The sequence below is a fragment of the Microcebus murinus genome, chromosome 5 (genome assembly GCF_040939455.1).
Source record: "Microcebus murinus isolate Inina chromosome 5, M.murinus_Inina_mat1.0, whole genome shotgun sequence".
In the NCBI taxonomy this organism is placed as follows: domain Eukaryota; kingdom Metazoa; phylum Chordata; class Mammalia; order Primates; family Cheirogaleidae; genus Microcebus; species Microcebus murinus.
The window spans coordinates 109,802,017-109,829,512 of record NC_134108.1 but is presented as its reverse complement, the minus strand read 5'-3'; the positions used below and the strand labels follow the sequence as shown (position 1 = coordinate 109,829,512).

Genomic DNA, 27,496 nt, shown 5'->3' with positions numbered 1-27,496 from the left:
CCCTGCCTTGCCGAGTGGTTACCGAGCCGGTGCATTCGCCCTGTGCTTGCGACGGTCTGAGCTGCTTCTCTCACTTTCAACTGAGCAGCGCCGAGTACAGCACATGCCTAGTGGTCTCGCGCATTCACGCGGAAACTTAGTGTCTTCCTGGGATAAAATCCCATAGAACTAGACACACACACACAAGTGCATGTAAAACTGGTGGCACCGGGCAAAGGGCTGTACCTGAGTTTATAGGGTTGTATCAAAGTCAATTTCCTTTTGTGACAATATGCTGCGGTGACACTGGGGGGAGCTGGGTGACGGGTGCACGAGAACTCCCCGTACCATTTTCCTATCAGCGTGTGAGTCTTAAACTATTTCAAATTAAAAAGTTGTAATAACAATATAAAGTTAGTGGCTTAAGACAACGATAACCACTGTTTATTTACTCCTGAAGCCACCATTTGGGCAGGGCTTGGCGGGGACAGATTATCTGTCCCCATGGCGTGGCCGGGGCTGCTGCAGGTGGCTTCACTTGCGCATCTGCCGTGTCAGCTGGGATGGCTGGAACAGCTGGGGCTGGCCAGGCGTCTCTCCCCACAGGGCCGCCCCACGGGGCTGGCCGCTGGCTGTGGCAGCTGGGCCCAGAGGGAGGACGTGGAAGCGACAAGGCCTCTCGAGGCCTCGGCCGCAACTGGCTAGCGCCACGTTCCATTGGCCAAGGCAGTCACGGCCAGCCCTGATCCAGGGGAGAAGAAAACTCCGCCCTTTGGTGACAGGAGCAGCGAAGGACGTGCAGGTCTCCAGCCCACTGCCATTGCCAAGTGTGTCGGAGGCTGCTGGGCTCGCCACCCTGGATCTAGTCCAGCTTTTTCCCTTGAGATGAGGAGGTGGGGCTGGAGAGGGGAAGAGGACCGGCCACACTGAGAGGGCCATGGATTAGGGGCAGAGCTGGGCTCCCGGCCAGGGCTCGCCCACCCTCACCCCGTCAGAGCCCTGGCTCCGTCGGCAGGGCCGCCTCACCAGCCTGGCATCGCTGCTGGGTTCTGTTTTGCACACGCTGGTGTTTGCAATCAAAAAGTTCAGCGGTCCTTCTAGTGTGCTTAAATTAGTTCCGATGAAAACCAAATCATTTCATTTGCAGAGAAGGGCTTAATTGCAAGGGGAATGAGGCAAAGGGAATTCTGCTGCCTATTTTCATTGAAGGAAATTACTATACTTTCCCGTCTCCTTACGAAACAGAAGCAGCTTAGAAATTGGGCTGTAATCACCAGGCTACCTCCTCTACCCTTTCTTTTAAGAGCGGGCTGTTCAGCTCCTGCCCCGTCCTGAGACCCTGCCTAGGACTACTGCTGTTCGTCCCTGGCCGGGCACACCTGGAGTCTCCCTTCACCCCGTGATGTGGAGACGATCGCCCCCGGCTTCACGGACAGACCCCAGCGTAGAACTGGACCATGCCTTTGGCAATGAGAATCATCCTGGCCCTTTCCTTAGAGATAAGTCAATCTGCCCCAAGCTTTCGCGCACCAGGGCTGGCGAGAAATCACACTTCAGGGGGCTGCCGACCAGCATCTTACACAAATCCTGGGCGTGTCTGCTTTGATGCCTGGTTGAGGGGAGGCCCTGGGCCCTAGACCATCTTCTCCGCAGCTTCCTCTGTTACACGGGGCCGGGGGCTGGGCAGGTCCTCGGTGCCCTGCCGGGTGTCCCACTTGAGGAAACATGGTCAACACGGCTCTCCTGTCCGACGTCTCTGGCCAACGTGAGAGCCCTGCCCCGACTCTGACAGTCCTGCCTCGACCCCTCTGTGGCCAGAATGAAGGCTGTTTACCTGGGCTGGGGACATGGACCCTTCGGGGAGATGACCTGCAGGGAGAGGTGGGGGCTGCAGGCAGTGAGGAGTGCTGGGGCCCATGGCAGATGGGAGAGGGTCACTCAGTTCACTCAGATTGAAGAAGAAAAAATAAGGAACAAAACCAGCCTAAACAGAGACCTTAGAAACTCAGCGCCGGCTCTCCTGGGATGGCGGTTTCCCGTTCTCTATCTCTTGACTATACTGAGTGCCTCCTGTGTGCCTGGCACTGTTCTATGCTGGGGACAGCAGTGGACAAGAACCAAAGGTTCACGCCCTTGATGCACTGGCAGGCAGGTGGGTGGAGAAACAGGAATGAGTAAAACATGCAGCATGTCAGGCGTCAGGAGAGAGAAAGGGGAGTTGGTCGAGAGGGCACGTGGGTGGCGCAGTCACAACTTCAGACGGGCACCAGAGCTGGCGGAGAGGAGCGAGGGCGCTGCATGGAGCTCTGGGGGACGCAGGGCAGGCGGGCAGCAAGTGCAAAGGCCTGGAGGCAGGACGGGGCGGTGAGGGCAGGACGGCAAGGGCGTGGGCCCAGCAGAGTGGGAGCACAATGGCAGCCACGGGGCGGGAGCTGAGGTCCTAGCCTTCCTCTGGAATGAAGTTGTTCATTTGGACAAATCCGTAGCAGCGCCAGTCTGAGCGTGCCCCCGCCCCCATCAGGGAAGCGGAGCGTGCAGGGCTGAGGCAAGGCTCTGGAGCCAGGTGGCCTGGGTTCTGACGCTGGTTCGTCTCCTGACTCCCCCACTTAGGGGATGACAGTGGCACCCACAGCATGAGGCCAGGGCTGTTCTGAGGAGTCCTCAAGCCGAAGCTCACTAGGAGCGAGCAGTGATGCTGTCACGCGTGGGCTGATTTGACCATTTAATGCCTGCCCTGGATACAGGGTCGAGTGATTTGCCCGAGGTCCCCAGACACTGAAGGGCAGAGCTGTCCTGAGGATGCTAAGCCCACACCTCCACCCCTCCCAGTGCAGCCCGCCCTGGGAAGGCCTGGGGACACCAGGTGGCACAGTGCCCAGGGGTCCGGCCGCCCCACTGGTCGCTCAGCCCTTCTCATCCCTGGTACATCTCCTGTCTCTAGTGCTTTCTCTAGGGACAGGGTGGAGAGGCTGACCTGGCTGCCCAGGGCGGACTGCTTTGGAACAGTTAGGTGACTTACCATGTAACCGCTCCCCTGCCGCTTCCCTCTGGGGGAGGCCGACAGGATAATAGATTTGAGTCCACGCACCTGTCTCAACAAAGGCAGTTTTTTTTGAGGCTCAAAGTCAATGGTGTATTAATTAAGGGGAACAGCTGCTACCGCAGTTCTTATGATAAGTCAGTGACAAATGGCCGTGTTTACCTTTTTCCTGAGTTGAGACTGTGGAAGGTGGCCTGGAGCTCCTGGGTGGATGTCCATGGCTGAGATTTGTGGGGTACAGCCTCTTCCTCCCTCGACCCTGAAACTTCCTTAGCAGTGCTGAGGCCGGGAGGGCTATTTGTCACCAAGGAAAGACAGGTCTGCCACCTGGGGAGGGCTCAGAAGGGATTCAGAATGACTTGAACTTTCCAACAACAGCTCCAGCCCCAAGATGGCTCAGACGCCCTCCCTGGACAAGCCCCACCACCCCCTGCGGTCCCCTGTGAAATAAGAGCTACCTAAAAGTGAGACTTGGCCCTTCAAAGGCGAGGGAGGCTGCAGAGACTGATCTGAACCGGCTGCAGCCGGAGCGAGGCTGAGGACGCACCTCGGGGCCTTTGTGCCAGCCTGTGTTCCAGAAAGGAAGGAGCTGGGCCGGCGGGGGCCTTTTGTTATTTGGTTTATTTTGATCTCTCTGCTGCTCTCCAAACAGCTTCACAGAAATAGAGCCACATCAGCTCCCTTCTCAGCTCCAGACGAAGCAGAAGCAGCCGAGGCAAGTTCCGCCGAGGAACAGAAAGGGAAAGATGGGCTCTTTTCCCGCCCCCCCCCCCCCCGTTGTTTCTGGGTCCTTTGATGGACTGCGGACCCAGATGTCTGACGACAGCTGACGGAAGACTAACAGGCTGGTGCTGGCTGTAGACAGGAAAGGTGGCCACAAATGGGCAGCGCAAACCCCACGGGGCACAGCAGGGCTCACTGATCTTTGGGCCCCCAAAAAGGAGGGCCCAGGCTGGGTGTTGGCGCCGTCCCAGATGCCAGCAGCCTTCCCCAGCTCTAGGCGCGGCTGCAGGCAGGGCGGCACTGGTGAGCAGCAGCGGGCCCCGAAGCACTCAGCAACCCGCCCAGGCCCGCCGGGCCCTGCACACAGCCGGCACGGGTGGGGGTGGGTGGTCTCCTCAGTAGTTGGGGCCGAGTGGACAGGAAGTCTTTCTCCTTCAGGGACACCATCAGTTGCTGGGAACCCCCCCAACCTTCACTCTGCTCTTTCTTCCTCTGCCTCTGGGAGCTGGTGCGAGTACTCCAGGGACACCGTGGCCTTGGCAGGGCCAGAGATAGAGCTGAAGGAGAAAGGCCCTGTTGGCTCCCACTTCCAGCCACCCCTTGGGGCAAGGCAGATGCCCTGCGAGTTGCACTCCTCAGGCTAGGGTCATCAAGCCGTATCACAAATGTGGAAACCGAGGCTCTGAGGACTGGTCACTAAGCAGTGGAGGCCCGGAGGCTGCAGGAGCCACAGAACAGGCATGCCCCCAGCCCTCCCCGAGCCAGAGCTTCGTAACTCCACACGTTCCTTAGATGTTGCCTTGGGGGAAAGAAAGGACCACGGACGAGAAACCATCCACTTTTAATAAATAGTTTATTTATCCAGCAGTTTCAACCCTGATACTGGAGCCCATTGCGGTGTTTCTTCCTATTCTGGCCACAGTCCGATTGCGAGAACGCGGCGTCACTGTGGGCAGCACGCAGACTCCAGCCCCGCGATCGCGCCCACATCAGAGGAAATGAGAGTATTGCTCAAGTGAGGGAGACTGGAGCTTTATTAAGGAGACAAAAAATACCAGTAAGACCAGAGATGGTAGCTAGTGTCTTCTGGAGGCAGCCTGGCATCTCCTATGTCTGTTCTTCCTCTCCCGCCTGCTGCAGATAAGGATATAGGGGATGAGGGTCGCCAGAGTGGCTTCTCACTTAACTAATAAGGCCCCCTGCCTCGGTGTTTCTGGAGCCTTCCACCAGGCAGGCTGAGGAGAGCCCGAGCAGAGCCCGAGGGAGGGCCGGTAGTCTGCGGTGGCGGCGTGTGGCCAGCAGGGGGCAGCGTGTGGCCACCGCGCCTCGCTTGCCGGGAGCCACAGCAGTGAGTGGCACAGACACAGTCGCTGTAGGAAGTTCTGGTTAAACATCCCCGGGTGGGGAGGCTGTGGTCACAGTAAAACAAGGTGTTCTTCGCACACAGGAAGTGTGAGGCTCCAGCTGACGTAGGACCCCAAGGTCCTGGAATGCCCGTCTCAGCCAGATGCAATGCCAGCTGCAGGTCCGGTCTAAAGTCGCCACTTCGGTGAGACGCACCACTGCACAGGGCCCACCCCTGGCCCTGGAGGTGGTGGCTGCACGGCTGCAGGACCCTTCTCTCTGCTCTCAGCTCCGCCCTTCCTCTGGGTTCCTCCTTCCAGGAAGCCATGCCAACAGCTCGCTCCTCCTGACCTGAGGGCTCCTCTGTCAGGGCCTGGTGTTTCTAGACAGTTCCCCTACAGTTACTCGTTCTAATTTCTAGCATCTTCCCCTTCAGGATAAAGCAGTGCATCCAGCCAGAGGCCAGGCTCACCCTTGAGCTCCCAGGTAACACCCCCTGAAGGCACATGGACCAAGCTGCTCCCATCCCCCCACCGCCCAACCCGCAGTCCCTGCCCCACCTCCCAGGCCAGCAGACTGGCCAAGCGGCAAGCCCCAGGGCACCCACCCTCACACGGCTCTGCTGGGTTTGACAGCTGCTGCTCTTTTGTCTTTTCTATTCATGAAAAGCAAACCCTTCTCCCCTTTTCTGCCAGGAAAAGGGGGCAGAGGATGGGCCCTCACCCCTGGCTTCTCCCCTCCACCATCAAAGGAAGCCCACATTTCCTAACTAGCTGAGCTCCTCTGGAGAGAAACCTTTGCAACTGTGTCGGGAGGCGGATAAAAAGTCAAGGCAAGTGTGAATTCAGCACCGGCAGGTCTCGTGACCCTCTGTGCCCCTGGAGGTGACCTCCAGGACAGGCTGACTGGAAACAGGTGACTGTCCAGGCTTATCGCTCGGAGTCGGAGAAGGAGGAGGGCTTAGTCCATCTCCACACCAGCATGTCTTCTCCGGCCACGCGGTGGGACTCCGTCTGGATCCGGGACTCATTGGAGGCCAGGAACTCCACGGCACGGTCCCAGACCCGCTTCATGCGCCTCCTGCAGTGAGAGGGGTGGGCTCAGCAGGCGAGTGGCGCCCTCGCCAGCTCTGCCTGGCACTGCCGAGAGGCAAGCTGGCCCGAAGACGCCCTTCTACAAAGGAGACAAATGTCCAAGCTCCAGCACGGAATTTATCTCAGGGAGGAAAAGCTGTCAGGTACTAAATGACGACTGCAGAGCAATGTCTTGGGCCACGGGGAAAGGATCCCTTAACCGACTGTGCTGCAAAAGCACTCACTTAAAGGGAGCTGCACGGGGCGAGGTGTCAGGAGCACCCCAGGTCTCCAGTGAGAAGGCTGCGCCGGGCGGCCCCACTACCAGCGCCACTGCATCTCCATGCTCCTTGGGCGCTCATTAAGGAGACGCCTCCGGGCCGAGTCCCAGCTCTACAACGCCACAGGGCCCGGGGACGGGATAAGCATCGGACCAAGAGGCCAAGACGGGGGAGCCACCAGAGAGGCCCTTCCAGTGGCCAGAGTCTCTGCTTCACTGGGTCCCTGGGGCCTTACACCCCTCACCCTTCTTCCCCCTTTCAGACTAGACAGGAAGGCTCCACGGCTGCTGGGAGGCTGCTTTGACCTTTCCCTTTGACGAGCTTGGTCACACAGACCTCAGCCTTTTCCTGACACTGCAGAGCCCGTGACGCCATGTGTGGAGAGAGCGACGAGTGTGTACGTGTGGGAGGACAAAGGTGGCCAGTGAGTCAGGAGGCAGGGTGGGGGTGTAGGGGCTTTCTTCTCCTGGGTCAGGCCCTGCCACCAACCAAACCCCGTGGCCGATTCAGCAGCCCCCACTTGGGCCATACTCCCTGGAGACTGAGCTCCGAGGACAAGGACGCCATACCTCGGGCTGGTGCCGAGGAGGCAGTGAGCACTGGGTGGGCAGTGCCTCACCCCACCCCGCTTCCCAGGTTGCCCACGATGGGATGCGCGAGCCGCCCAGGCCAGCAGCTCCAGGCAGCGCCCCATCTCACCGCACATGCTCTTCGCATCCCCGCAACCTTTCACAAGCAGCCCCACTACCGGACAGACCTGACGATCCGGCCAACGCCTCCTGACGCGTCGAGAGCGGGCCTGGACTGACTGGGTGTCTCGGGAGGTGAGTCCAGAGACTGCAATTCTCGACAGGCTCAGGCCCTGCAGGGCGGCCGCCTGAGCGCGGCAGCTCTGGAGTCTACGCTGGAGCACGGGAGCTTGGGGTGAGTCACCCCGGCCGCGGGCAAGCTTCGATGCCATCTCACATTCTTATTTAAGTGAACGTGTGTTGCAGACATCGTTTAAGCCCTAGTAATAATGGATACCCTTGCATGGGCACTTATGTGCTAGGCCCTGCCTTAGCTTCGAGGCCACCTCCCCAACACTCATCCCCACTTCCTTTAGCACTTGCCACTCACTATCTGATATTACACATTTTCCTTACGAATCTTGTCATCTGTCACCTTCCCTAGAACAAATGGTCTAGCTGGAGAAGGCTTAGTGCTTCTTCCACTCTCTGCTATCTCCTTGTGACCCAGGACAGTACTGGCATGGAGAAGGTGTCAATGAACATTTGCTGAGTGAATGAACGAATGAACAACAGCCTCTCTTCCACATGGTCCTCTGCCAGGCAGTGGCTTCCTGCATTTAGGATGAGGAAACTGTGGCTCAGAGAGGTTGAGTGGGTTGCTCTGGTCATAAGATGACTCCTGTCAGGGCCAGGAATTAGGTGGGAGTCTGCGTACATCACGTGGCCTCCCCTGGGCAGGAAGGCCGTGTGACTGCCTGCTGCCAGGGACCAGTACGCATCCTACGCTGCTGTCAGTCTGCTCTAAGCTTCCTGCCCACCACCTTTCCAGGAGTGGGGTGGGCATGAAAGTTACCAAGTACCTTCGTGTTTAAAATAGACCTTTAAATGATCTACTCTTCTGATTCCTCTTGGGATGCACCATGGCTGCCAAGCCCATGATGCCACGTGTGGAGAGAGCGACCTAGCCATGGGTCTAGCCATGGTGGCCTAGCCATGGGACTAGCCATGGGACTCTGAGCCTGTTCCTTAACCTCTCTGTGCCTCAGTTTCCTCATCTGTAGAATGACGGCTGTGGTGAGGGCCAAGTGAGTTTGTACCTATGAAGAACTCAGAGCAGTGCCAGCTCCCAGCAAGCACTCAGCAAGTGTGAGCTCTTGGCATTATCTGAAGATGACAGCATCTGGCCAGAGACCACAGCTAAGTCTGCTATGGAGGGACCACAATTTGAACCAACACTGTGATGGGCCCTACTGGCTGCCTCCTGGGACTCTGCCCCCTCCCACCCTAGCCACCCCACCCTGGTTTTATCAGGACCATAGTCCCAACTCCAGAAACCACAGTGTGCAAGGTGCCCTTGCAGTTGTGCACGACAACGCCCAGCCACCACTTCCCACGAAGCCCTGTGCCCTGGAAGCTGACCCTATTCACTGTTGTGAAACTTTACTTTCAATTACACACATATGCTCGAGTGTGTGCACGTATGTGCAGGAACTGGACTACTACACTGTTGGTAGTATGTGTTTCTGACTGTGGGTCATAGTTGAAAAAGTTTGAAAATCTCTTCCTCCTTGCCAGTGATTGATTCACAAATAGGCAAGTAACCAACTCTGGCTAACAGAGCTTCCAGGAGCGTGTTGCTGGAGGCTGCCGGGAATGTTTCTCTTGCTTGTAAGAGAGCAACAGGAAGCCCACTTCTCCCCTGCTGGCTGAGACAAGGCAGACATTGCTCTAGCTGTTGGCCACTATCTTGTGACCATAAGAATCACAGAGAAATGGAGCCAGAGATCTGACAGTTGTGTGCCTGGAGGCCACACTACTTTGGACTTCCACGTATGGAAACACAACAGATCCTTCACTGCTCAAGCCATCAAGGGGGGAGGATTCTATAACTTGCAGCCTAAAGCATCCCAACTGGTACCACCACTAACAGCACTGTCCGTACAGAGGAGAGGGCCATGCTTTCACACGTCTGGTCTAGCTCATTCTGCTGTAAGAGCTGAGTACACTGAGGAGCAACAGGAAGTGTGAACAGTGCCCTGATTTGTGACCTTGGGGGCTGAGCTGCCCTCTACTGACAACTGTCAGGAGGCTCTGGGCTTCCTTCTGTGGAGCTCAAGGTCACTGGAGTCAGACCTGGCCTCACCCCATGCCCAGCAGCCCCAGCCAGGGAGGACTCACCGGCTCTGTGGGGGGATCAGGGTGTCGCGCACGTGCAGGATGCCCACGTACGGGTAGCGCTCCATGTCCTGTTCCCAGTCCACATAATGGTCCTGGACCACATCTGCGGGAGAGCACACTGTTTAGGGCAAGGACCTTCTGGCAGGTGTCAGGCAGCCCATTTACCGGGGCCACGCACCTATAATCTTCTTCACCATCTCATACATGGCTTGCTCCTCCTCTTCTAACTTCCGCCACCGGTATCTCAGGAGAATCAGGAGCCCCCACAGAAAAGCCAAGCCTGCGAAGGAGCAAAATACCGTTAACCCCTCACATCTCCTTGGCTGCTCAGACACTCAGTGGCTCTCACTATGGGCAAGACACTCTGGAGGCTGCGGGGTTCTGCCAATGTGCTCCGAGTGCCCACTGTGTGTCAGGCACAGGGCTGGCCTGCAGGAAACAAAGGACGCGGAAATGCAAGAGAAGACAGGCTATGAAGTGCTCATCCTCCCACCGCTGTCACCACAGAGGCAACCCCAGCCGTCCAGATCTCGGCTCCTCCCAACCTCATTCCAGGGCTTTCATCTCCTCCCTTGTGAACCAGAACACAGTGTTTCATACATATATACATGCGGGGCCCTTTGTATTCTGAGATGCTGCTGCCGATAATGATTTCTATGCCTGACGGCGGAGGGGAGGGAGCTGTGTGCACACCGAGACGGTCTGTGATTTGTAGCTCGGGCTATCTCTGGAGAGCCAGCGGTTTCTGTGACTTGGACTTTTGCCTTCAGAGACACCCCGAGGTCTCTGCTCAAAGGCAGCCCCTGATGTCAGGAGATAAGACCTGTGCTCTCCCTTTCAGCCCAGCACCCTGGGTCCTTCTTGCTTTCATCAGGTATCTGTAACTCTCCAGGAGATGTTTACATTTTTTCAGGAGTAAAATTAGGCCAAGCCCCCACTGTGCCTCCTGCCTGGAGCCAGTCTGCATACTGGGATCCCCGCAGAGCTGCTAGAAGGGGTGATGCCTGGCTCTTGCTCAGGCCAGGTCCTTCTCAGGGAAGCTGACAGTCCCCTGCTCTGATTCAAGGACATTTTCTAGTTGTCCTCCTGCTCCTGCCACCAATCTCCAAAGGTAAAGACAACCCAGGGCAGAGGCTGACTTGTTCATCTCCTCTGTTTTATTAGGCAGACCTCAGGTTCACCAGACAGAAATGAACCCTCCGGGCCTGGAATTTCTCTAGCTCATTACTCATCCCCAGGAGTGCGCCTGACTGCATAGAAGGGGAGGGAAGGCAGCTGAGGACTTACACCAGAAGAAGATGAGCACGTTGGTGACAGCAGTGAGCAGGGCGCGGCTCAGGCGGCAGCCAACACCCATACGGGGACGGGCAGATTCCAGGCAGACCACCTTGTCCACAGTCGTCACCAATTCAGACTGGTCTTCCCCTTTCAACCTGTAATAGGACATGGGGCTCTAACATGTCGAAAAGCCCTGAGGAGCTGCAGTATGAGGCACACTTCAAATAGGAAGAGGCGAAGGAAAGAGAGGCCTTGAACCTCTACTGGCTTAAGGAATAGGCTTGGTATCCTGGTTGCACTCTTTCCAGAAATTTCCCACGTTGGCTACTCAGAAAGAATAAAGCTCTAAAGACGGCAGCAGGCTTGAACCCCTACCGATAAAGTGATGTCCCCCTCTGTCAGGCCTTTGACAGCCTCTCTCAGCTTGAAGAAGATTAAACTGTAAATTGGTTTCCCACCTCCCAGCATAGAGAAATGGAAATGTTTACTGAATCACTAGCTTTGCAATTGCGTGGCAAGAAATGAAAGGCAGAATCTGGGAGGTTGCGCTTTTCCTCTGTGATGAGGAGGCACATAAGCTGTTTAAGCGTAAAGATCATGGGGCATCCGTGAGGTTCACTACCAGGCTCTCAAGGCCAGACCTCTGCCACAGTGCCTCCACCCTGGTCCCCCAGCAAGGCGGTGTCAGGACATGTGGGGACGCTAATGCCTGAGCCTTCATTCAGCTAGGTGACCCAGGGCAACAGTATCATGTTCTGGAAACTGCGTGCTGGAATGGCTGGCATCCGAAGTGTCCCGATTTCTCCCAACCCAGTTTGGCATTGGCCATCCGAGCGGCTCAGCCACCCCAGGCAGCCTGCCCCCACATGAAAAGGTGAGTGTCATCACTCCTGTGTGCTAGCAGCTTCAGTGAGCGCTGCTGAGGATAAAATCGTATTCTCCCCGCCTTTTCTAACATAGGAAAATCACTCAGCCACTCAGGGCAGCTTTTTTTTTTAAGCCAACGAATTTTAATCGAGCCACGCATCCAGTTATCAAGCTTTGGGTTGAACTGCCCGAGGGACTTCTGCTGGATGCACTGCTGATGGAATTAGTAATTTGGGTGGATTAGAGAGGAAGAGAACAAAACCCTGGAGTGTGTTTTAATATCAAGTACTATAACCTGAACAGAGAGCCTGACAAACACCGAGAAGTGGGGAGGGACTGTGTGATGCCTGGTCTTTGGCAGGGGACAGGTCTCCTGGGGCTGTCAGGCTGTCGGCTGGTATGCCCCGCCCCCTGGGCTAAGCAGTAGACGGGGCTTTTTAGCCTTGTAAAAGGGCCAGCGATCTCTGCTACAGTGCTCACCAGTGATAAAATGAGGTGGAAACGGCCTGGTCAGAATAAAATCCAGTATTTCCTTATGCAATTTCCAAACTGAGTAAAACCAACATATAGAATCATTTCCTCTAAAAATGAAAACTAGCACCGGAGGAGAGGAAATACAGAAAAATGCCTTTTCTAGCAAATCACGTGAGGTCAGTGAATTGCAAAGGCACAGGCTGAGTTACTTGAGACAAGATTTAGCTGGAACGCCAGGCGACAGGCTAACATCTGGGTTTTGTGTCTCATCTTGAAACCCCCCCTTTACACTGCATTCTAAATGCTTCCCCCGCTGTTGACCCACTTCAAACCCAGCCTGCACGACTCAGCTGGGAAACCCGGCCTCCAGCTGCAGACCCGAGACACCTCTGTCAGAGCACGGGAGTCAGCTGCCATGCCAGGACAGTGGCCACGAGTGCCCATGCTGTGCTGCCCTCCATGCCGCCTCGCCCGCACTCACCAGATGCCCACGTCCTTGTTACTGCTCAGTATCCAGGTCAGAGCAGCCTCGAACTTGGCAGAGGAGCTGCTGGTCACATTCTGTAGGAGGGTGCAGGAGAAGATCAGTTCTGCGTCCGGGCAGAGCAGCTGGAACAACGTTATTCTGCTGCTGGATTAGGAAGCCCTCCCTCTCCCGTGTCTTCCACAGCCCCAAAGGTCTGTTCTGCTAAACGCACAGCAAGCTGGCAGGAAGGGAATCTGGGCTTGATGAATGCCAAGGAAGAGGCTGTAACCGGAGAAGGCGATGCAGAGGCACACACGGAGAAACAACGCGGTCTGAGGTAGCCAAAGGAATATAATTTCCTCAAGGACTGAAGCTTTAGGCCTGAGAGCTGGTGGCTAATCTTGGGTCAAAATGAAAAAGAGTGTTGCTGTTGGGGATGGGGTGCACAGCCAGTCCCGGCTAGTGGCCTCAGGCAAGTCTTTGACCCTCTCTAGGCCTCAGTTTCCTCATCTGTGAAATGAAAATTGAACTAGACGACCCATAAGGTTCTTGCCAACTCCAAAGTTCCGTAATTCCACTACACAACATCAAATGGGCCGAGCAGGCCGCATGGCAGTCACAAGGGGAAAGAACAGACACGTTAAATGTGAATCCTGGAAGCTGCTGAGGAAAGCGAACCAAGGAAGGAGCAAGCACAGGGCCCGCTTGCGGAAGGGCACCTGCAGTGCTGGCCACTGGCTAATGTGTGAGCCCGCCTGTCTACGTGGCTGGCCCAGCTCGGCACAGCCACCACCATGGCTGCCTTAACTTAAGGTAGCCTCACACTCCATTAAGTCTAAAAAAAAGGGGGGGGGAGGCACAAAGCAAACACAAAACAAAAAGGAAAAAAACCCTGTAGGGCTTGAAAGATCAATACAGAAGCACCAGGCCCTCCCAAGAGTGGGTAAGCACCTGGCCGACTTACTGCTATGTATTCCTGGGCTTCTGTAACAGGAATGCATTTGCTTTTGAGCTTCTCTGGATTTCCACACTCAAAATTACCTAGAAGAAAAAGAATACACGTTCAAACACAAAGAAGAGGTACAAAAAATCACTCCGAAATGGACTAAAACTGCAGCAAGAATCAAGCCATCAGCTCTAATAAGGAGATGTGGCCGGCGGCTCCCCGGCTTCTGTGGGGCATCTTCACTCCGCAGCAAGATCAAAAGCCACTTAGCTTGGATCGATTCCAGATCATTAAAACCTGACCTGCAAAGCAGTGCAGCAATTTGCATTAAATGACTAAAAAGCTGCCCAATACCAAGGTCTCTTGGCAATTGATCCCTAAAAGGATCAGACAGATAGCTTCGGAAGATACCGGAATGGCACTATAAATAAACAGGGCCTGGGAAAAAAGAAAGGCTGGGAGGCTGTGGGCACCGCAGGGACTGTGACTCACAACACAGGCAGGAGGCCGGGCCCATTGTTTTGAGGGGTGCTGGGGAGAGATGCCCAAAACGGCCCTGTGGAGTAGGAGGGTGTCTGCTGTGAAGGGGCCTCGGCATGGCATGCCAGGGGACAGCTTCCTCTGAGCAACCTGGGAGGACGGTGCCCACAGGATGGAGCTGGGAGCCTCCCCCTTCGTCCTGCTGGCCCCACAAGCCCAGCCCAAGGGGCACCTCCTCTGGGAAGCCCCCCAGCCCACAGGGGCCTCTCACTTGGCCAGATCACTCCAGACTTGGTGGCCTGTCGCAGCCCTCAACTCTCCATCACATGCTGCGGTTTACCTGCCACATACTGCTTGCTGTGGGTCCACCAAACTCCTGAGGTCAGCGATAGCACAGGGCTAGGCACACACAGCATCGTTAATACTTATGCATGGCCTGACTGCCCTCAACCTGGCACGGCCATTCTCTGCATACATGCGTGTGTGCATGCGTGCGTGTGTGTGTGTGTGTATGTGCTGGGGGAGGAAGTGTGTGTGTGTGTGTGTGCTGGGGGAGGAAGTTTGTGTGTGTGTGTGTGCTGGGGGAGGAAGCAGATGAAGATGATATTAAACATTCTGGAAAATGAACTGAAGCCTGTTCCTCCACCTCCAACAACCAAATCCTCCTCCTTCAAAGTTAATCTTGACCCTCTGCGTCCCCCAAGACCAAGTTGGCTTCGAGCATCCTCCTGCCTCTACCTAGAATACCCTGCCCTAGCTAGGCCTGCCTGGACCACCTCAATGGCCTCCTGATTGGTTTCTTCCTGTCCCCTTTCCAATCTCCTTGCTTTGTCAATAAAGTTTTAAAATGATTCTGCTTAAACGACACTGCGCCACTCAAGCTACTGCCGCATCTGCCTTCCTGGGACCTGGCTCTCAGCACGTCGCCCCCTGCGCAAAGCCTCCCTGATGCTCACTGCCTGCCGGATCAAGCTTAGCACCGCAGCTGTCCACGCAGGACCCGACCAGCATCTCCAAACTCCATCCCTGTTTCTCCTTCCCCCATGAATCTGGTGCTTCCCACGCCGGACCTGCAATTTCCTACCTTTTCGGCTTTCCCCTTCTCACCCCACACACAACCAACCCTACCCGGGCTTCTTGACCTGGCAAAGATGCTACCTCCCCCTGCTCCAGCTAAAAGGCATCAGGCCTCCCAGAACTTCTCGCCTCTCGGTTCTTGTCTAATTGCATCTTATACCACATAGTAGTCAGGGAGGGAAGTGGTCTCTTCCACTGGACCCCAAACAGTGTCATCTGACATCCTACGAGGGCCATGACAGTGCCCAGCCCAAAACTGTCCAGAACAGGAGGTGGGGGTGAAGGGTGATGGGGTGAAGGGAGTGTGGCCTTTCAGAAAGCCCACACTCCTGTCTCAGTGAGACCTATGCCTCTAGGGCTGCCCCTACCGGGCTTGCCAGAGGGCAACACATACCAGGGCCCTTGATGACGTAAGCCAGGACCACATATGGAGGGTGGGATAGAGGAGAAATATCTACTAGGACCTAGTTTAGAGCAAAGCTTTTCAACTTTAGGGTGCACACAAATCCCCTGGGGATCTTGTTAAAATACAGGCTCTGATTCAGTGGGTTTGGGATGGGACCTTAGAGTCTATGTTTCCAATAAGCTGCCAGGTGATGCTGACGCTATTGGTCTTAGGACCACAACTGAGATGCAAAGTTGTGGAACACCCTCTTAGGCCAGTATTTACATCCCAAACACCTGAGAACACAGAGGAATTCCCGTGACGACTGTGACACTGCAAGCAGTGGACCGACTTCTGCTTCTCCTCTGAGTGCTCATGCCTCCCCGACCATCTCCAATCTCCCACCTTCAAGAGGGAGGCGGTAGGAGAGCTGATGCCCACAAGACTGACTCTGAGGACTGAGGGCCCTGTACAAGTCCACTCAACCATCACTTCCCAGTGAAATTTAAGACAAGGTTCACAAGCCTAAGACCTGCCCTCTGACGGCACAGGTGAGGGGCACCCCTTGAACAGTTGTTAAGACTGAACCACTCTGGTTCTTGTGCCAGGTATATTTAACACAAGGCACAAGCCCTAGACATTTACCTATGTCGGCAGCAAGTGATTTGGAGAGGCTGCTAGATGCCAGCGGTGGGGGAGGGCATAATAATGTAGGTGACCTCTCTGGCCTTAAAAAATGAATTCACCACATGAAATAGTAGAGGACCCTTCTGCATTACTTTTCAGAGGGCATTTTGTGGGGGGGCTGAGAACGCCCTCCTCTAGAAGACAGCAAGGCTTTCATTTTGTAGAGAGCAGACAGACCCAAGATCACTTGGTCAGATGGGGAGACAGAGGTCCTAAGAGGATCAGGGACTTGTCCAATACCCTAGAGCCAGATGGGGCAATCAGGACCAGGGCCCACCATGCAGACCACCTACTGCCTGCCTCTCCCCAACCCAGCCGACTGTCTGGTTCAGGGAGGCTCTTCAGGGCAGGGGACACATACTGTGGCAAGACTGGGGCCTGGCCCTTTCAGGGCTAACACGGATCCCAAAGCATTAGGTAGTGGGCATCCCGAGAAGAGAGAACATCTGCTGAAATGCCCGTGCATATGCCAGGACCCTGGAAACCTTAAACAGGAAAAGAATCAAATGTATTTTGCCCAAACACAAGGCTTAGCAAAGATGTCCGAGTGGGGAGGTGAGAAGGCCAGGTTTGGCTTTTGAGTATGTCTTCAGGGAGACAACCAGGGAGTGTCTCAGCACTCCCTGGCCAGTAGGGGCCGGCCACCCGGGCCTAACTACTCAGCCTGACTGGCTGGGCAGCAGCCTACACCTTGCTCAAGAAGAATCCCAGGACTTCTTCCACCTACTCACCAGCTTGGATGGCCAGGAAGTTGTACAGTTCATGCAGCAGCTCCAGCAAGGCCGCCTTCTGCTTGGCCTGACAGAACTGAAAAGGCATAGGACAGCCAGTCAGCAAGGGGAAGGGGGAGGCCTGTCCATTTCTACCTCCCCAGCCATATTGTTAAGTACCACGCAGCAAGGAACATCTTATACTTTTAAGAAATGGAAAGAAATTCTGCGAAGTGCTGAGTCTAGGGCGCAAGATGATAAATACCAGGCTAGCTGTCTGAGAAGGACGCTGTAGAAGTGGAGGCAGAGCAGACTGCAGACACAGTTACTAAGGGGCTGCGTCCCCGGGGCTCCCTGCCTGTGCCCCACAGCCCCCTGGAATAAAGGCCAGTAGGTGGGCCGTGGAGCAGAGGTGATGTGGTTGGAGGTTGAATGCAATAGCCCAGCTTCCTTGGAGGGAAGAACAACCGCTGCCAGAGCTTACAGAGCTTGGAGGGGACAGGATAGCATGTCAGTGGCTGCTGTCTTGTCTCCCTCTTTAGGTACAACCTCAGGGCCCTCATCTGAATAAGGACTGTGGTGAGGATTCAGTGTGAGCTCACACACAAACCGCTCAGCATAGGCTAATGCCACCTAAAGGAAGAGGAGGACAGAAGGTACCAGATAAGGAGACAGCCTGATTAAGACAATACACCCACTCCCAGCCTGGCCCCATGTTTTCGGCAGCACAAAGCCAGAAAGAAAAACACAAAGTGTCACAGTCTTCAACAGCTAACAGGGAAAGAATATGTATCTGAAACTCAAATGCCTGTCTGGGTTCTCTGTGGGCCTGGAGCTACATAAAAAATGAGACTTTCCGTAGGAGCCTCACCAAAGCCAAGAAGCACATCCCAACCTGCTGCTCCGTAAAGGGCTAGGGCACCATGAAATGCCAGCCTAACAAAGCCTGTGTTGAGACGGCCCAGACCCTGCTTCTCGGTGCTCTGATGCAGGCTTGAACGGTTACAAATACCAAATATCTGTGCACGAAGCCTGCCTGGCAGGTGCCGGATGCCGTCTGCTCACTGAGCACATGCTTAGCGAGGACCTCAGGGTGCCTGTCTGGGCTCACTCAAGTGGGGCGAGTGTGTCCAGCTCTGAGGAGGGTCAAAGAGCAAATACATCATTCACCTGTGAGTCTGATATGTTCAAAGATGTGAAGGACCAAAGAACAGAAACCAGGGAACCCTTTTCTAATTAAAAGACAAACAAAACTAACAGCACCAGAGAAGTCTTCCAGAAAGTTATTTTTTCCTGTTTTTGTTTTTAGCCTTCTAAATTCTAGTTTTCCCTCTGGCTGCTTATGTTTCTGGGCTACTTCCTCTAATCATCAACTGCAGTTTTTATGATGAAAGGCAGATTAGGCTTATTATGGATCTGTTTTTACAAAACAACTGGGAAGCAAAGATACTTGGTGGATGAATGCAATAAATGGATGTAATAAAACACCCCCAACCATGATACACCAGAATCCAGTTATCTGCACCAGGACACCCTTCATGAGCCTCGGTAAGAGTCAATGCAGGGGCGTCCAAATGACCAGGCATTTTTCTCTGGTCCCTGGGCTACCAGAGATGTTAACTAAGGGCTCAAGAGGCCTGGCATTGCACACTTAATAATTAGACTACTAAGTCATGCCCTCTGGCAGCACAAGACTTCTGGTAGGATTTACGACCTGAGAATTTACTGCCTCATATCTTCTCCAGATCATCACCAGTGCCAGGACCCTAGCTCCCACCAATGCCGCTTTCATGATTCATGAAGGGATGGGACTGCTTGCCTTCCCCAAATATTATTTGTAGGGAATGTCAGAGCTTCACCAAACAAATATAAACATAGACTAAGAGAGCTAATTCTACTTATGATGTGTTTCAAATAAACTCCTATGATGTTTCAAATCAGAACAGTATTTTCAGAGCCACAGACATACCACCAAAGGGGAGAATGTTGAGTTGAGAACCTGGTCTTCTGATGCTTAAAAACCATCAGCTCTTCTGATGCAAGGGAGCTCGAGAGGTCCTTCAGCAACAACCCATTGCACCCCCCTAGATCGACTCAGGCAGAAGATCAAAGTCCCCGATGCTATAATTGATGGGAGAGCTTCTGCAACAAGCCCAGGGGCTGGATCTGGGGAGCTCAGTTTTCCACATTTCCAGCACTCTTTCACTGCCACAATTGAGCCTGACACAAACATCACAGAACACAACATGATTCTAGTACATTACAGGAAGCACTCCTTGGAAAATGATCCTGTTCTTTCTGGGGAAGTTTACCTCCTGATGGAGGCTAATATCCTCAGGAGGAATAATAAAAGCCAGAGAAACCCAAACTCACCTCGTCTGTTTTTTCCTCACAGTCCACTGGCAATAATTTCACTGAGGTCAAGAAAAGAAACAGAGGATATTAAAAGTGTGAGTTGAGGAAAAGAATCCAGAGACCACTCTCAAAATTCAGGGAGAATAAAACACGACCAACCCAAGGGTAGGGATTAGAAACATGTCATCTAAATAGGTAGTTTTAAAATGCAGCTAGTAAAATGCAACAATTTCTAAATCCTGGATTAGGAATTAAGACAGCTGGGGCCTTATTCCAGCTGAAAATGATTAATCAAAGGTTCTTGGGCAACTCAACCACTCTGAACCTCTGTTTCCTCATCTAATAAAATGGGATTACATAGGCCATCCTTTCTTAACTCAGGGAGTTAGGTTCAAACAAGACAACATATACAACAGTTTTGTAAACTGTAAACAGCAGTATGTTAAACAGGAATAACATCATGGGAAGGGAACTCCATGTAACTCCCAGTATATTTCCCAGAGCTGTGTCTTAAAGCATCTCAGCGGTGAGTTTGAATGTGATACTGTTTGACATCACCAAGGTAGTTATAGTACCTACAGTACCATGACACTACTCCCAGGTCTGCTTAATTTCTCTACTAGGTCAACAAACTATCCACACAGTTGGCAAACTACTCTCATAGTGGAGAAATTGTTTGGGTGTCTGCACAAGACTGTAATCCTGATGTTCACAGACTTGTACATACCCAAATATCCATCTGCCACAACAGCTAAGACATAATTTAGCTTTTCTGTCTATTTTGGTTGTTCCTGCTAGGCATGGAAAGATGTAGCTTTGGCTCAGGTATGGGAACAGTATTAATCACATTCATGCTTTGCAAAGAATATTAAAAGCTGGTGAACTACAGTGTCACTTTATGCCTAACTTTATAATGAAATGATCTCTATGTTATTTTCTGTTCGACTAGAACCCAGAGTTCATGGAGAGGCAAACTTTCCTTTTAGAAAACACACAGATTCTCAGCTATTCAGGAGACACTGCATCCTGCAGATCTCTCATGGGCATGTTTAATCATGTAACTAAGTGTGGACAGAAGGATGGCTGGGAGTGTCCTTGAATCACAGACCTCTTACACTCCATGAGGGTGCTGCAATGATAAATGTCCCCTGTTGGTATCAAAATGTTCTTAAACACCTGTCTATACTAGCAGGTAGGGCTAGTATAATCTTTTGCAAATGAAGGCCCCGTGGTCCAAAGAAGTGGAGAGTGGCCTTTTTGGTGCTGCAGAGCTGGGACCCCTACTAGATCCCATCTGTGGGCCAGTGAAATCTGGGATGCCTTCAAATGGGCCCTAATGTGTGAGTGAGAAAAAGATCAAAAAGAAAGAACTGAAAAGGAATGGGTGGACCTGTTTGTTGGAGAGAGGTGTGGCTTTCTCATCATAGAGAAAAACAGAGGTTGGCAGAAAAGACACTGCAAATGAAGATTGCTTCCTGCTTGTGGGTGAAAGGGAGACATTAGAAGGGAGGGCTAGGACAGAAAAGGAGAAAAGGACAAAGTGAAGACAAAACTTATTACAGATGCAAGGGCCCTGGCCCTCTCTTCCCATAGCTGGAAGAAGGAAAGCGAAGGTCTGGAGGTGAGAAGACAGGTAGAGGCAGCTGACAAGGCCAGGAGCGTGAAGCCCGGCGCTGAGAAGGAGTGGCTGTCCCAGCGGACACGCGCGCCCCAGGGCCCTCCCCTGTGCCGGCCCGGGACATACTGTTGTCCTCCGCCTCCTGTGGCGCCGAGGGCTTGCCCATCTTCACCCAGAGGATGCCCAGGAAAACGAGCAGCAGCCCCAGGCTGGCCCAGAGCAGAAGCCTCGACAGGCAGCGCTCCAGCCGCCGCCCCACCTCGGGCCGGGCCCGCGCCGCGCCTGCAGGGCCCGCTCGCGTCGCCCGGAGGCCCGGGCGCGGGTAGGGGCCGAGGAGGGCGGAGGGCAGCCGCGCCGGGGCCGGGGACGCGGCCCACCAGCGGCGGGCGGCGAGGTCCTGGCCCTGCACGGCCCTGTCGAGCGTCCGGGCGTCTTCGTCCTCCTCAGAGCTGCCCCGGACCGAGGCGCGGCGCCTCAGCGGCGCAGGGCGGGCGGAATAGGCGAGGCCGCGGCTCCCTACCCAGGAAGCCGAGGAGGCCCCGAGGTCGCCGTAGGCCCCTGAGGTCGTGCAGGCCGAGCCGGAGGGCGGCTGGGAGAGCCAGGGCTCGGCCCGCAGAGAGGCCGCCGCGGGCCGGGCGCGCAGCGGCGCCTCCTCGCGTAGCCGGGCCTCCTCCCGCAGCCGCTCCTCGCCTCGCGCCCGGGCCTCCTCCCGCAGCCGCTCCTCGCCCGGCGCCCGGGCCTCCTCCCGCAGCCGCTCCTCGTCGCGCAGCCGGGCCTCGCCCCGCAGGCGGCGCAGCTTGTTGCGGTAGACATCCCGAGTGGTGTCGGTGATGGGTCCTGGCTGGAAGCCCAGGGCCTGCAGCTCCCGCCGCAGCTCCAGGTCCGACAGGCCGGCCATGGCCAGGACACCGCCCCCGCCCGCCCCCGGCGCGCACCGCACCCGGAACTGCTCCCTCCGGCTGCCGCGGCTGAGCGGGCGGAGCCCCGCGCCATGATGGGAAGGTCGGTCGAGGCCGCCATGTTGAGAAGGTCCGCGCCTGGCCGACGGCTCAGCCATGTTGAGAAGGTCGGATTTGGTTTTCAGGGTTGCCACAGTGTGGAGGTCGATATTGCTTTTTTATTTTTAATTTCCCCCTCTTGCTATGTTGCTGCCCAACTGGTATGTATTGCCGCGGCACAAAGACTCAGTACACTGAGGCAGTCAGGGTTGCAATGGAGAAAGGGTTTAATTCTGTGAGTGCTAAGCAGGGAGACAGGAGGAATTTTTAAAATCTGCCTCCCCCAGAATTTGGGAGACAGGATTTTTAAAGATAGTTTGGTGGGTAAAGGATTAGGCAGTTGGGTTTGTTAATTGGTTAGGTTCTGAGCAAAATGTGTAGAGGTGTGGAAACCATCCTGTGTTGAGTCAGTTCTGGATTGGGGTCACAATTCCAGTTGAGTCAGTTTCAGTTTGTTGGGATGGGCTGTTGGTCGGGTGGGTCAGCCAATCCCCTGGAATGGGGGCCTGGAAGGTATCTCAGAAACTACCTTTAGGTTTTAAAAAGGTGATGCAGCAATTATAGAGAAGCAAACAGGGATGGTGGCTAATAATTATCAATATTTTTAGTTAGGCTGGTGCCTTCACAGAGTTTTAGGCCCTTACCACAGTTCTTGCCTTGCGCCCCTTTGTTGATTTGTAAAGGGCGGTTTCAGCTCCACCCTTCCCCTTCCCTTCCTTAGACCAAGCAGTGTTTATTTCATAATCTTCTAGTGCAGTCCCTGGCGCACAGTAAGCATTTAATAGCAACGTCATGTTGATTTAATGGGTGAAATACTTAATGGTGAAAGACAAGCCACTACCACAGTGGGGAGGCGCTGTCATCCTCTCTCTCTGCTTGGGAACCAATGTGTGACCAGGTTTATTTGGGTCCTGGAGTAGGCCCCAGGTGTGCTCCGAGCCCCTGTCCCTGACTTTGGGCTGGTTCACTCTGCAGACACTGAGCACCAAGTGGGTGACGGGCCCTGCCCCGGGACAGAAACTGGCCCCCAGCGAGCTCTGGCCTGCAGGACACGTCTCGTCCACTGTGGAGGCAGAAGAGCCAAAAGTGTGCAGTCGAGGCTTCCTGGAGGCAGCTGTGTGACTGCTGCACAGTGGAATTTTCATAAGGAGAGATGGGCGGGGGAGACTCCAGAGACCCATGGTCTTGCCATCACTTGCAGCTTAGGAGGTGAGCTTTGGAGCCAGACAGTTTGATTTCACATCCCAACACCACAACTGTTAGATGTGTGAGCATATCCAATTAATGTTTCTAGCCTGTTTGCCAGCAAACCTCAGCAGGGTTGCTGTGAAGATTAGAAGAGGTAATTTGTGTAAGTCTGGTGCTTAGGACAGTGACAGGCACATGCACACAGTGTTTGTACCTAACCCACATCTTTGTCATTGCTGTGTAGAGCCCCCACCCAACAGGTGATTTGCCTACACAAAGACTCTGAGCAGGAAACCTATAAGGTAAGCAAGGGAAGTTGTGGCAAATGGAAACAGAGCCATAGTTCATAGTCTTCCTTCCACCTGCCTCCCCTCTTTGTATTCCTTCCACATACCTTCTCAACGTTTATTGCCAGCCTCATAGTTTCTATTTTCCCCCCAATTCTGTTTCCTCCCTCCCCCAACCTCCTTCCTGGGATCTCCCTGTAGCTTTACCCAACAGCCCCATCACCCACCCCCACCTATCCCTCCTCTCCCTGGCACCCTGAGCAATGCTTCTCTGTTGGGGTTTGGCATGCCTGCCACTTGCTCTACCTCAAGGGTATTCAACACTGGCCACACTGCTGGGAAAATTATATCCTCGGCTTGGCCAGGCTTCCAGTGTTAGCCTCCCCATCTCCCCGACTTAGCTGCTCCCATGTGGTGCGATTTCTCTCACCAAGTGTTGTTTTCCTTTTCTGTGCCTGTGTTTGCAGGGAATGCCATGAATTTGATATAGTGATTGCCTAACACATATACCACATAATAGTATTTTATTTCTTTCTGAAGCTCTGTTTGCAAGACAAATGAGTTGGTAACATTTGTGCAACTCCTTGCAGCTGTGCAGTTCAATATATAAAGAATGAGCCTTTCGGCATCAATACTGGCCCTGTGTATTCTAAGAGGGCTTGAAACTAATGCTTAAACAAAGTTAACATTACAGCATTTCACTGAGTTATGGTCTATTTTATCACAATGGATCTCAGGGCGATTTAAAAATATGGACTGAACTGGAGCCACCCCCAGAGTGGCACGTGGTGTGGGCTATGTCAGCCTCCCTCATGTTTGGGGCGGCTGGTTAGTGCTGCTGCTGCCACTATACACACTGGGGGCAAATGGCCCAGCCCTTCTGCTGAGCCCTCTTTCCTCCCTCTAGCATAGAACCCATCATATTTGCAGCTGTGGCTGTTTGCCACCCTCGGTCAGCCCTGTACCCCCATGGTGGCTTCTGGCTGCCAGTGGCCTTGTCCTGCTGGGTCTGACAGGCCTTTAGTGTGTGCACCAGCAGGCCCCAGGCCCTGGGCCACTCGCAGCATGTTTGTTGTTCGATACCCCCTTCCCACCACCTCTGAGAAAAAAGCTCACAAATCAGCCACCTGTCAGTCATTCCTCCCAGGTTTCGGCCTTTCTGTTTTCCTCCTGAACTCCCTGCTCCAGTCTCGCCCTGTCGTGGCCCGTTTGCAGGCTGGAGGATGAACACAGAACATAAAACACAAACTTGAAGAACACAAAGAAAAACGCAGACATACATACAAATGGTTGACTCGAGTAATAATACACTGGGTCCGTTTTATTTTTATACTCTAAAAGATTAAAGTTAGTTCCTTGTACATAACCACCCAGGCGTGGCAACAATGGCCATAAATTCTGGAATAGCCTTAGGGAAGCATTTGTCCCCTGACTCATAATCTCAAGGTGGTTGCTGTAGGCACTAGGCATAGATAAAGGACTGAGATTAGCAAGGATGGGCAAGGTGAGCCACAGGGGGCATTTCTCATCCCCAGCTTCTCTTAGGGTGACCCCCTAAGATCTTCAGATGAGCCCTGGTGGCTGTGCCTGTCTTAGGTCGCCCCTCCCTTGAGGAGTCTTACCTGTCATTGACTAACCAGCCATCTTATATGTGTACGCAGCAATCACAGGAACAATGTGTTTATCCTGTGGCTTCCAGACCCCCAATGCTGTGGGACAGGGCTGCTCTTGCTACTCGCAGCTCAGGTCCTTTGTTATGCCTCTAGGCTACACCTTTGTTTATCACTGGGAGCCTGTCCAGAACAGATTACTTTCAAAGGCTCTGGGCAGAACATGTACATTACTCACTAACTTTAATTTTTAAACTAGGAAAATATATTCGGTCCCCTACATCGCCCCTTCCCTGGATTTATATCCCCTCCTCGTCCTCCGTCAACATTGTCTGCCTGCAAGACACGGCTTGTACACGGCTTAGTAAAATTGGTCTGTTGCTTTTTACTTTCCTCTGCACCCTCCCCACTCCTCGGAGGGGCTGGGCCGCAGCCTCACACTGCTTTGCCACTGCAGCCCCTTGGGGGCTGCCCACCAGGCCCCTCGGTCTGCCTTTCCGTGTCGTCAGCATGGTGCTCCGGCTGGGCCTGTCCAAGCCGGGAAGGCCTGTATTAAAGAAAAGGGCCATATTGCGACGTCAGAGCTGCCCTGCACGCCCTCCTCCCTCGACACTTCCTGTGGGTTTTTAAAGGTGAGCAGCTCAGGCTGTGGTTGCTCTTCCTGATTTATTAAAGGCAAGAGAGGAAAAACAAGCTCCAGTGTCTCAGTCTACTTAGTAACCACATCCACACTGTTAGCGAGGCGAAGGGCTGCTCGGAGCGCGCGCCGGATTCCCGGAGGGCTGCCACGCTCCCTTCCGCCCCGCTGACCTCGCTCTGTCTCCGCCAGGCCTTGTAATAATAACGGCCATAAATCTTTTAGTGGGTTCCATTCTCCTCCTGCTGCAAAAAGCCCTGGAACAGGACATCTGTCAGGTCCTCAGAGATGCTCAGGGACCATGGACTTGTCCTTGACCCACTTCGTCAGGGCCTCTGGGCTCCTCGGGCATCCTTCATGCCACGTCGTGGGTGGCAGCGCTGTGGGGCCGGCGCTCTGGGAGAGTGTGGTTGAAAGGGGGTGCCATTTGGGGCCCAGATTTTGACTGGCATGATCTCAGGAGCACCTGGTTTCCTGTTGTCTCATCTCAGGCCCTTGTGGAAGAGGAGGTCACCTTCTTCATCACTCCCTAGGTTTGGGGTGTGTCAATGTAGGGGGTCAGTAGAGTCACAGAGAAATGCCACAGTGGGTTTAATGGGCAGTTATGCCACCTGCTTTTCATAATCTGTTAAAAATTAAACAAAACTCTCACACTGTATCTGTGGGTAAGAGTTCCTTTAGAGACATGGAATACATTACCCGATGTCAATAACAGATTGTGTATGAAGAGAAATGTAATGCTTTCAGAACATTTTCTTTTGGTCTTTGTTCATGATTAGATTATACTAAATTATAGCGTGCAGATATCAGGCAATTACTCTTTGCTTTTAACTATTCAATTTCATGGCAAATCCACATAGCTCAGTAATTCCAAAATCACACCAACGTGTTTACCGAGAAAATACCTCATCATCTCCATCTTGTGAAACGAGGTTCAGCTGCCCTATAATTACCTGTGGTCTGTTAAGCATAAAGAGCATTCCAAATGAAGACAGGGTGATCTGTACCTCTCCGCGCTTGCTGGGTATCTGCAGAGATTCTCGCAGATTTTGCTGGATAAACCTCAGTGAGATGGCCCTGCTGTCACGCCCTCCCTGTCTCTGATCCTGGCTGGTTTCTGGTCCCCTCATTCTATAGCTTTTACCAGGAGGGTGTCTCTCTTTTCTTCTGTTTTGTGAAAACATGGTCATTTTATCTTGGCTCAGCTCACAGAATCCTCCCCAACCTCCCCCCAATTTTAATTTCTTCCAGGGCTGTGCATGTCCCATAAGCAATCGAGTCTGCTGTCCTGGAAACTGGAGGAGCTCGTTGGTAAAAAAGAATTATTTGAGCCGATTGTGAGAAATCGAACAGTGGCAGGAGGAAAAGGAGAAGAAAGGAGCCGACACATCTAAACAAGCGCGGGGCGCTGCGCATGCAGATGTAGGCGGTAGCTGGGGCTCTGTTTCGGCTCATTATCCAGAAGCACATCCGAGGGGGTGAGGGTCAGGGACAGTGGGGCTGTGGTGCTGAGCCTTGAACGAGGCTTTCTGCAGGGAGGACAGCACACGCACCCTTCCCCGCTGCTGGTTGCTGAACCGATTCCCATTTAAAAAAATGCAGACCACCTGGAGTGAAGTCTCCTAGGAGCCCCATTTCCCTCCTAGCAGCTATTTCAACACTGCTCTCCAAAGCCCAGGATCTGGGGAAACTCTCCAGCCCCAGAAATGGGGCCCCCCTGCTGGTGATAGGGGAAGGTGGTCTTGATACAGGGGCAGATTCCAGCAGAGGGTGAGGGAAGGACACTAAATAAATCTGTGTCTTCCACAGGAAAGAGACTGCGAGAATCTTGTTTTTCTGCTGCTTGGAGTGTGTTATAGATAATAGGGTGGAGTGGCATGGGGGTGTGTGGAAGGGCAAGGAGGAGTCTTGGCTCCAGCTCTCACCAGCAGCACGCATTGCAGATTTCTGTGTCGTTCCCCTCTTTCCTCCCCGCGTGCCCCGCTGCAGCAGCCCCCTCTCTGTGTGTTACCGTTCGGACGTCTTGGCAGCGTTTCCTGGGAGCCTGCAGCTGCTCTTGGGTTGATTAGTGTATGCGCTGGAAA

General features: G+C 53.8%; 1 protein-coding gene and 1 long non-coding RNA gene across 3 annotated transcripts; one reads left to right on the top strand and one right to left on the bottom strand.

Annotated features, from left to right (window-relative positions):
- Nucleotides 1-4,578: 4,578 nt before the first annotated feature.
- On the bottom strand, nt 4,579-21,613 carry LEMD2 (LEM domain nuclear envelope protein 2). Its single transcript, XM_012746896.2, has 9 exons — nt 20,819-21,613; nt 19,093-19,133; nt 16,741-16,816; nt 13,399-13,475; nt 12,450-12,529; nt 10,637-10,782; nt 9,528-9,629; nt 9,350-9,452; nt 4,579-6,166 (listed from the first exon to the last, which is right to left on the bottom strand). The coding sequence occupies exons 1-9, from the start codon at nt 21,588-21,590 to the stop codon at nt 6,016-6,018; spliced, it is 1,548 nt and encodes a 515-aa protein (XP_012602350.2). The 5' UTR covers nt 21,591-21,613; the 3' UTR covers nt 4,579-6,015.
- Nucleotides 21,614-21,724: 111 nt separating this feature from the next.
- On the top strand, nt 21,725-27,225 carry LOC142870990 (uncharacterized). 2 transcript variants are annotated; one of them, XR_012919339.1, is made up of 4 exons: nt 21,725-21,851; nt 22,666-22,899; nt 23,123-23,180; nt 26,664-27,225. It is a non-coding gene; the product is annotated as an uncharacterized LOC142870990 (long non-coding RNA). The 2 variants fall into 2 exon arrangements; XR_012919338.1 differs by lacking the exon at nt 23,123-23,180 and having other exon boundaries at nt 21,727-21,851.
- Nucleotides 27,226-27,496: the final 271 nt, after the last annotated feature.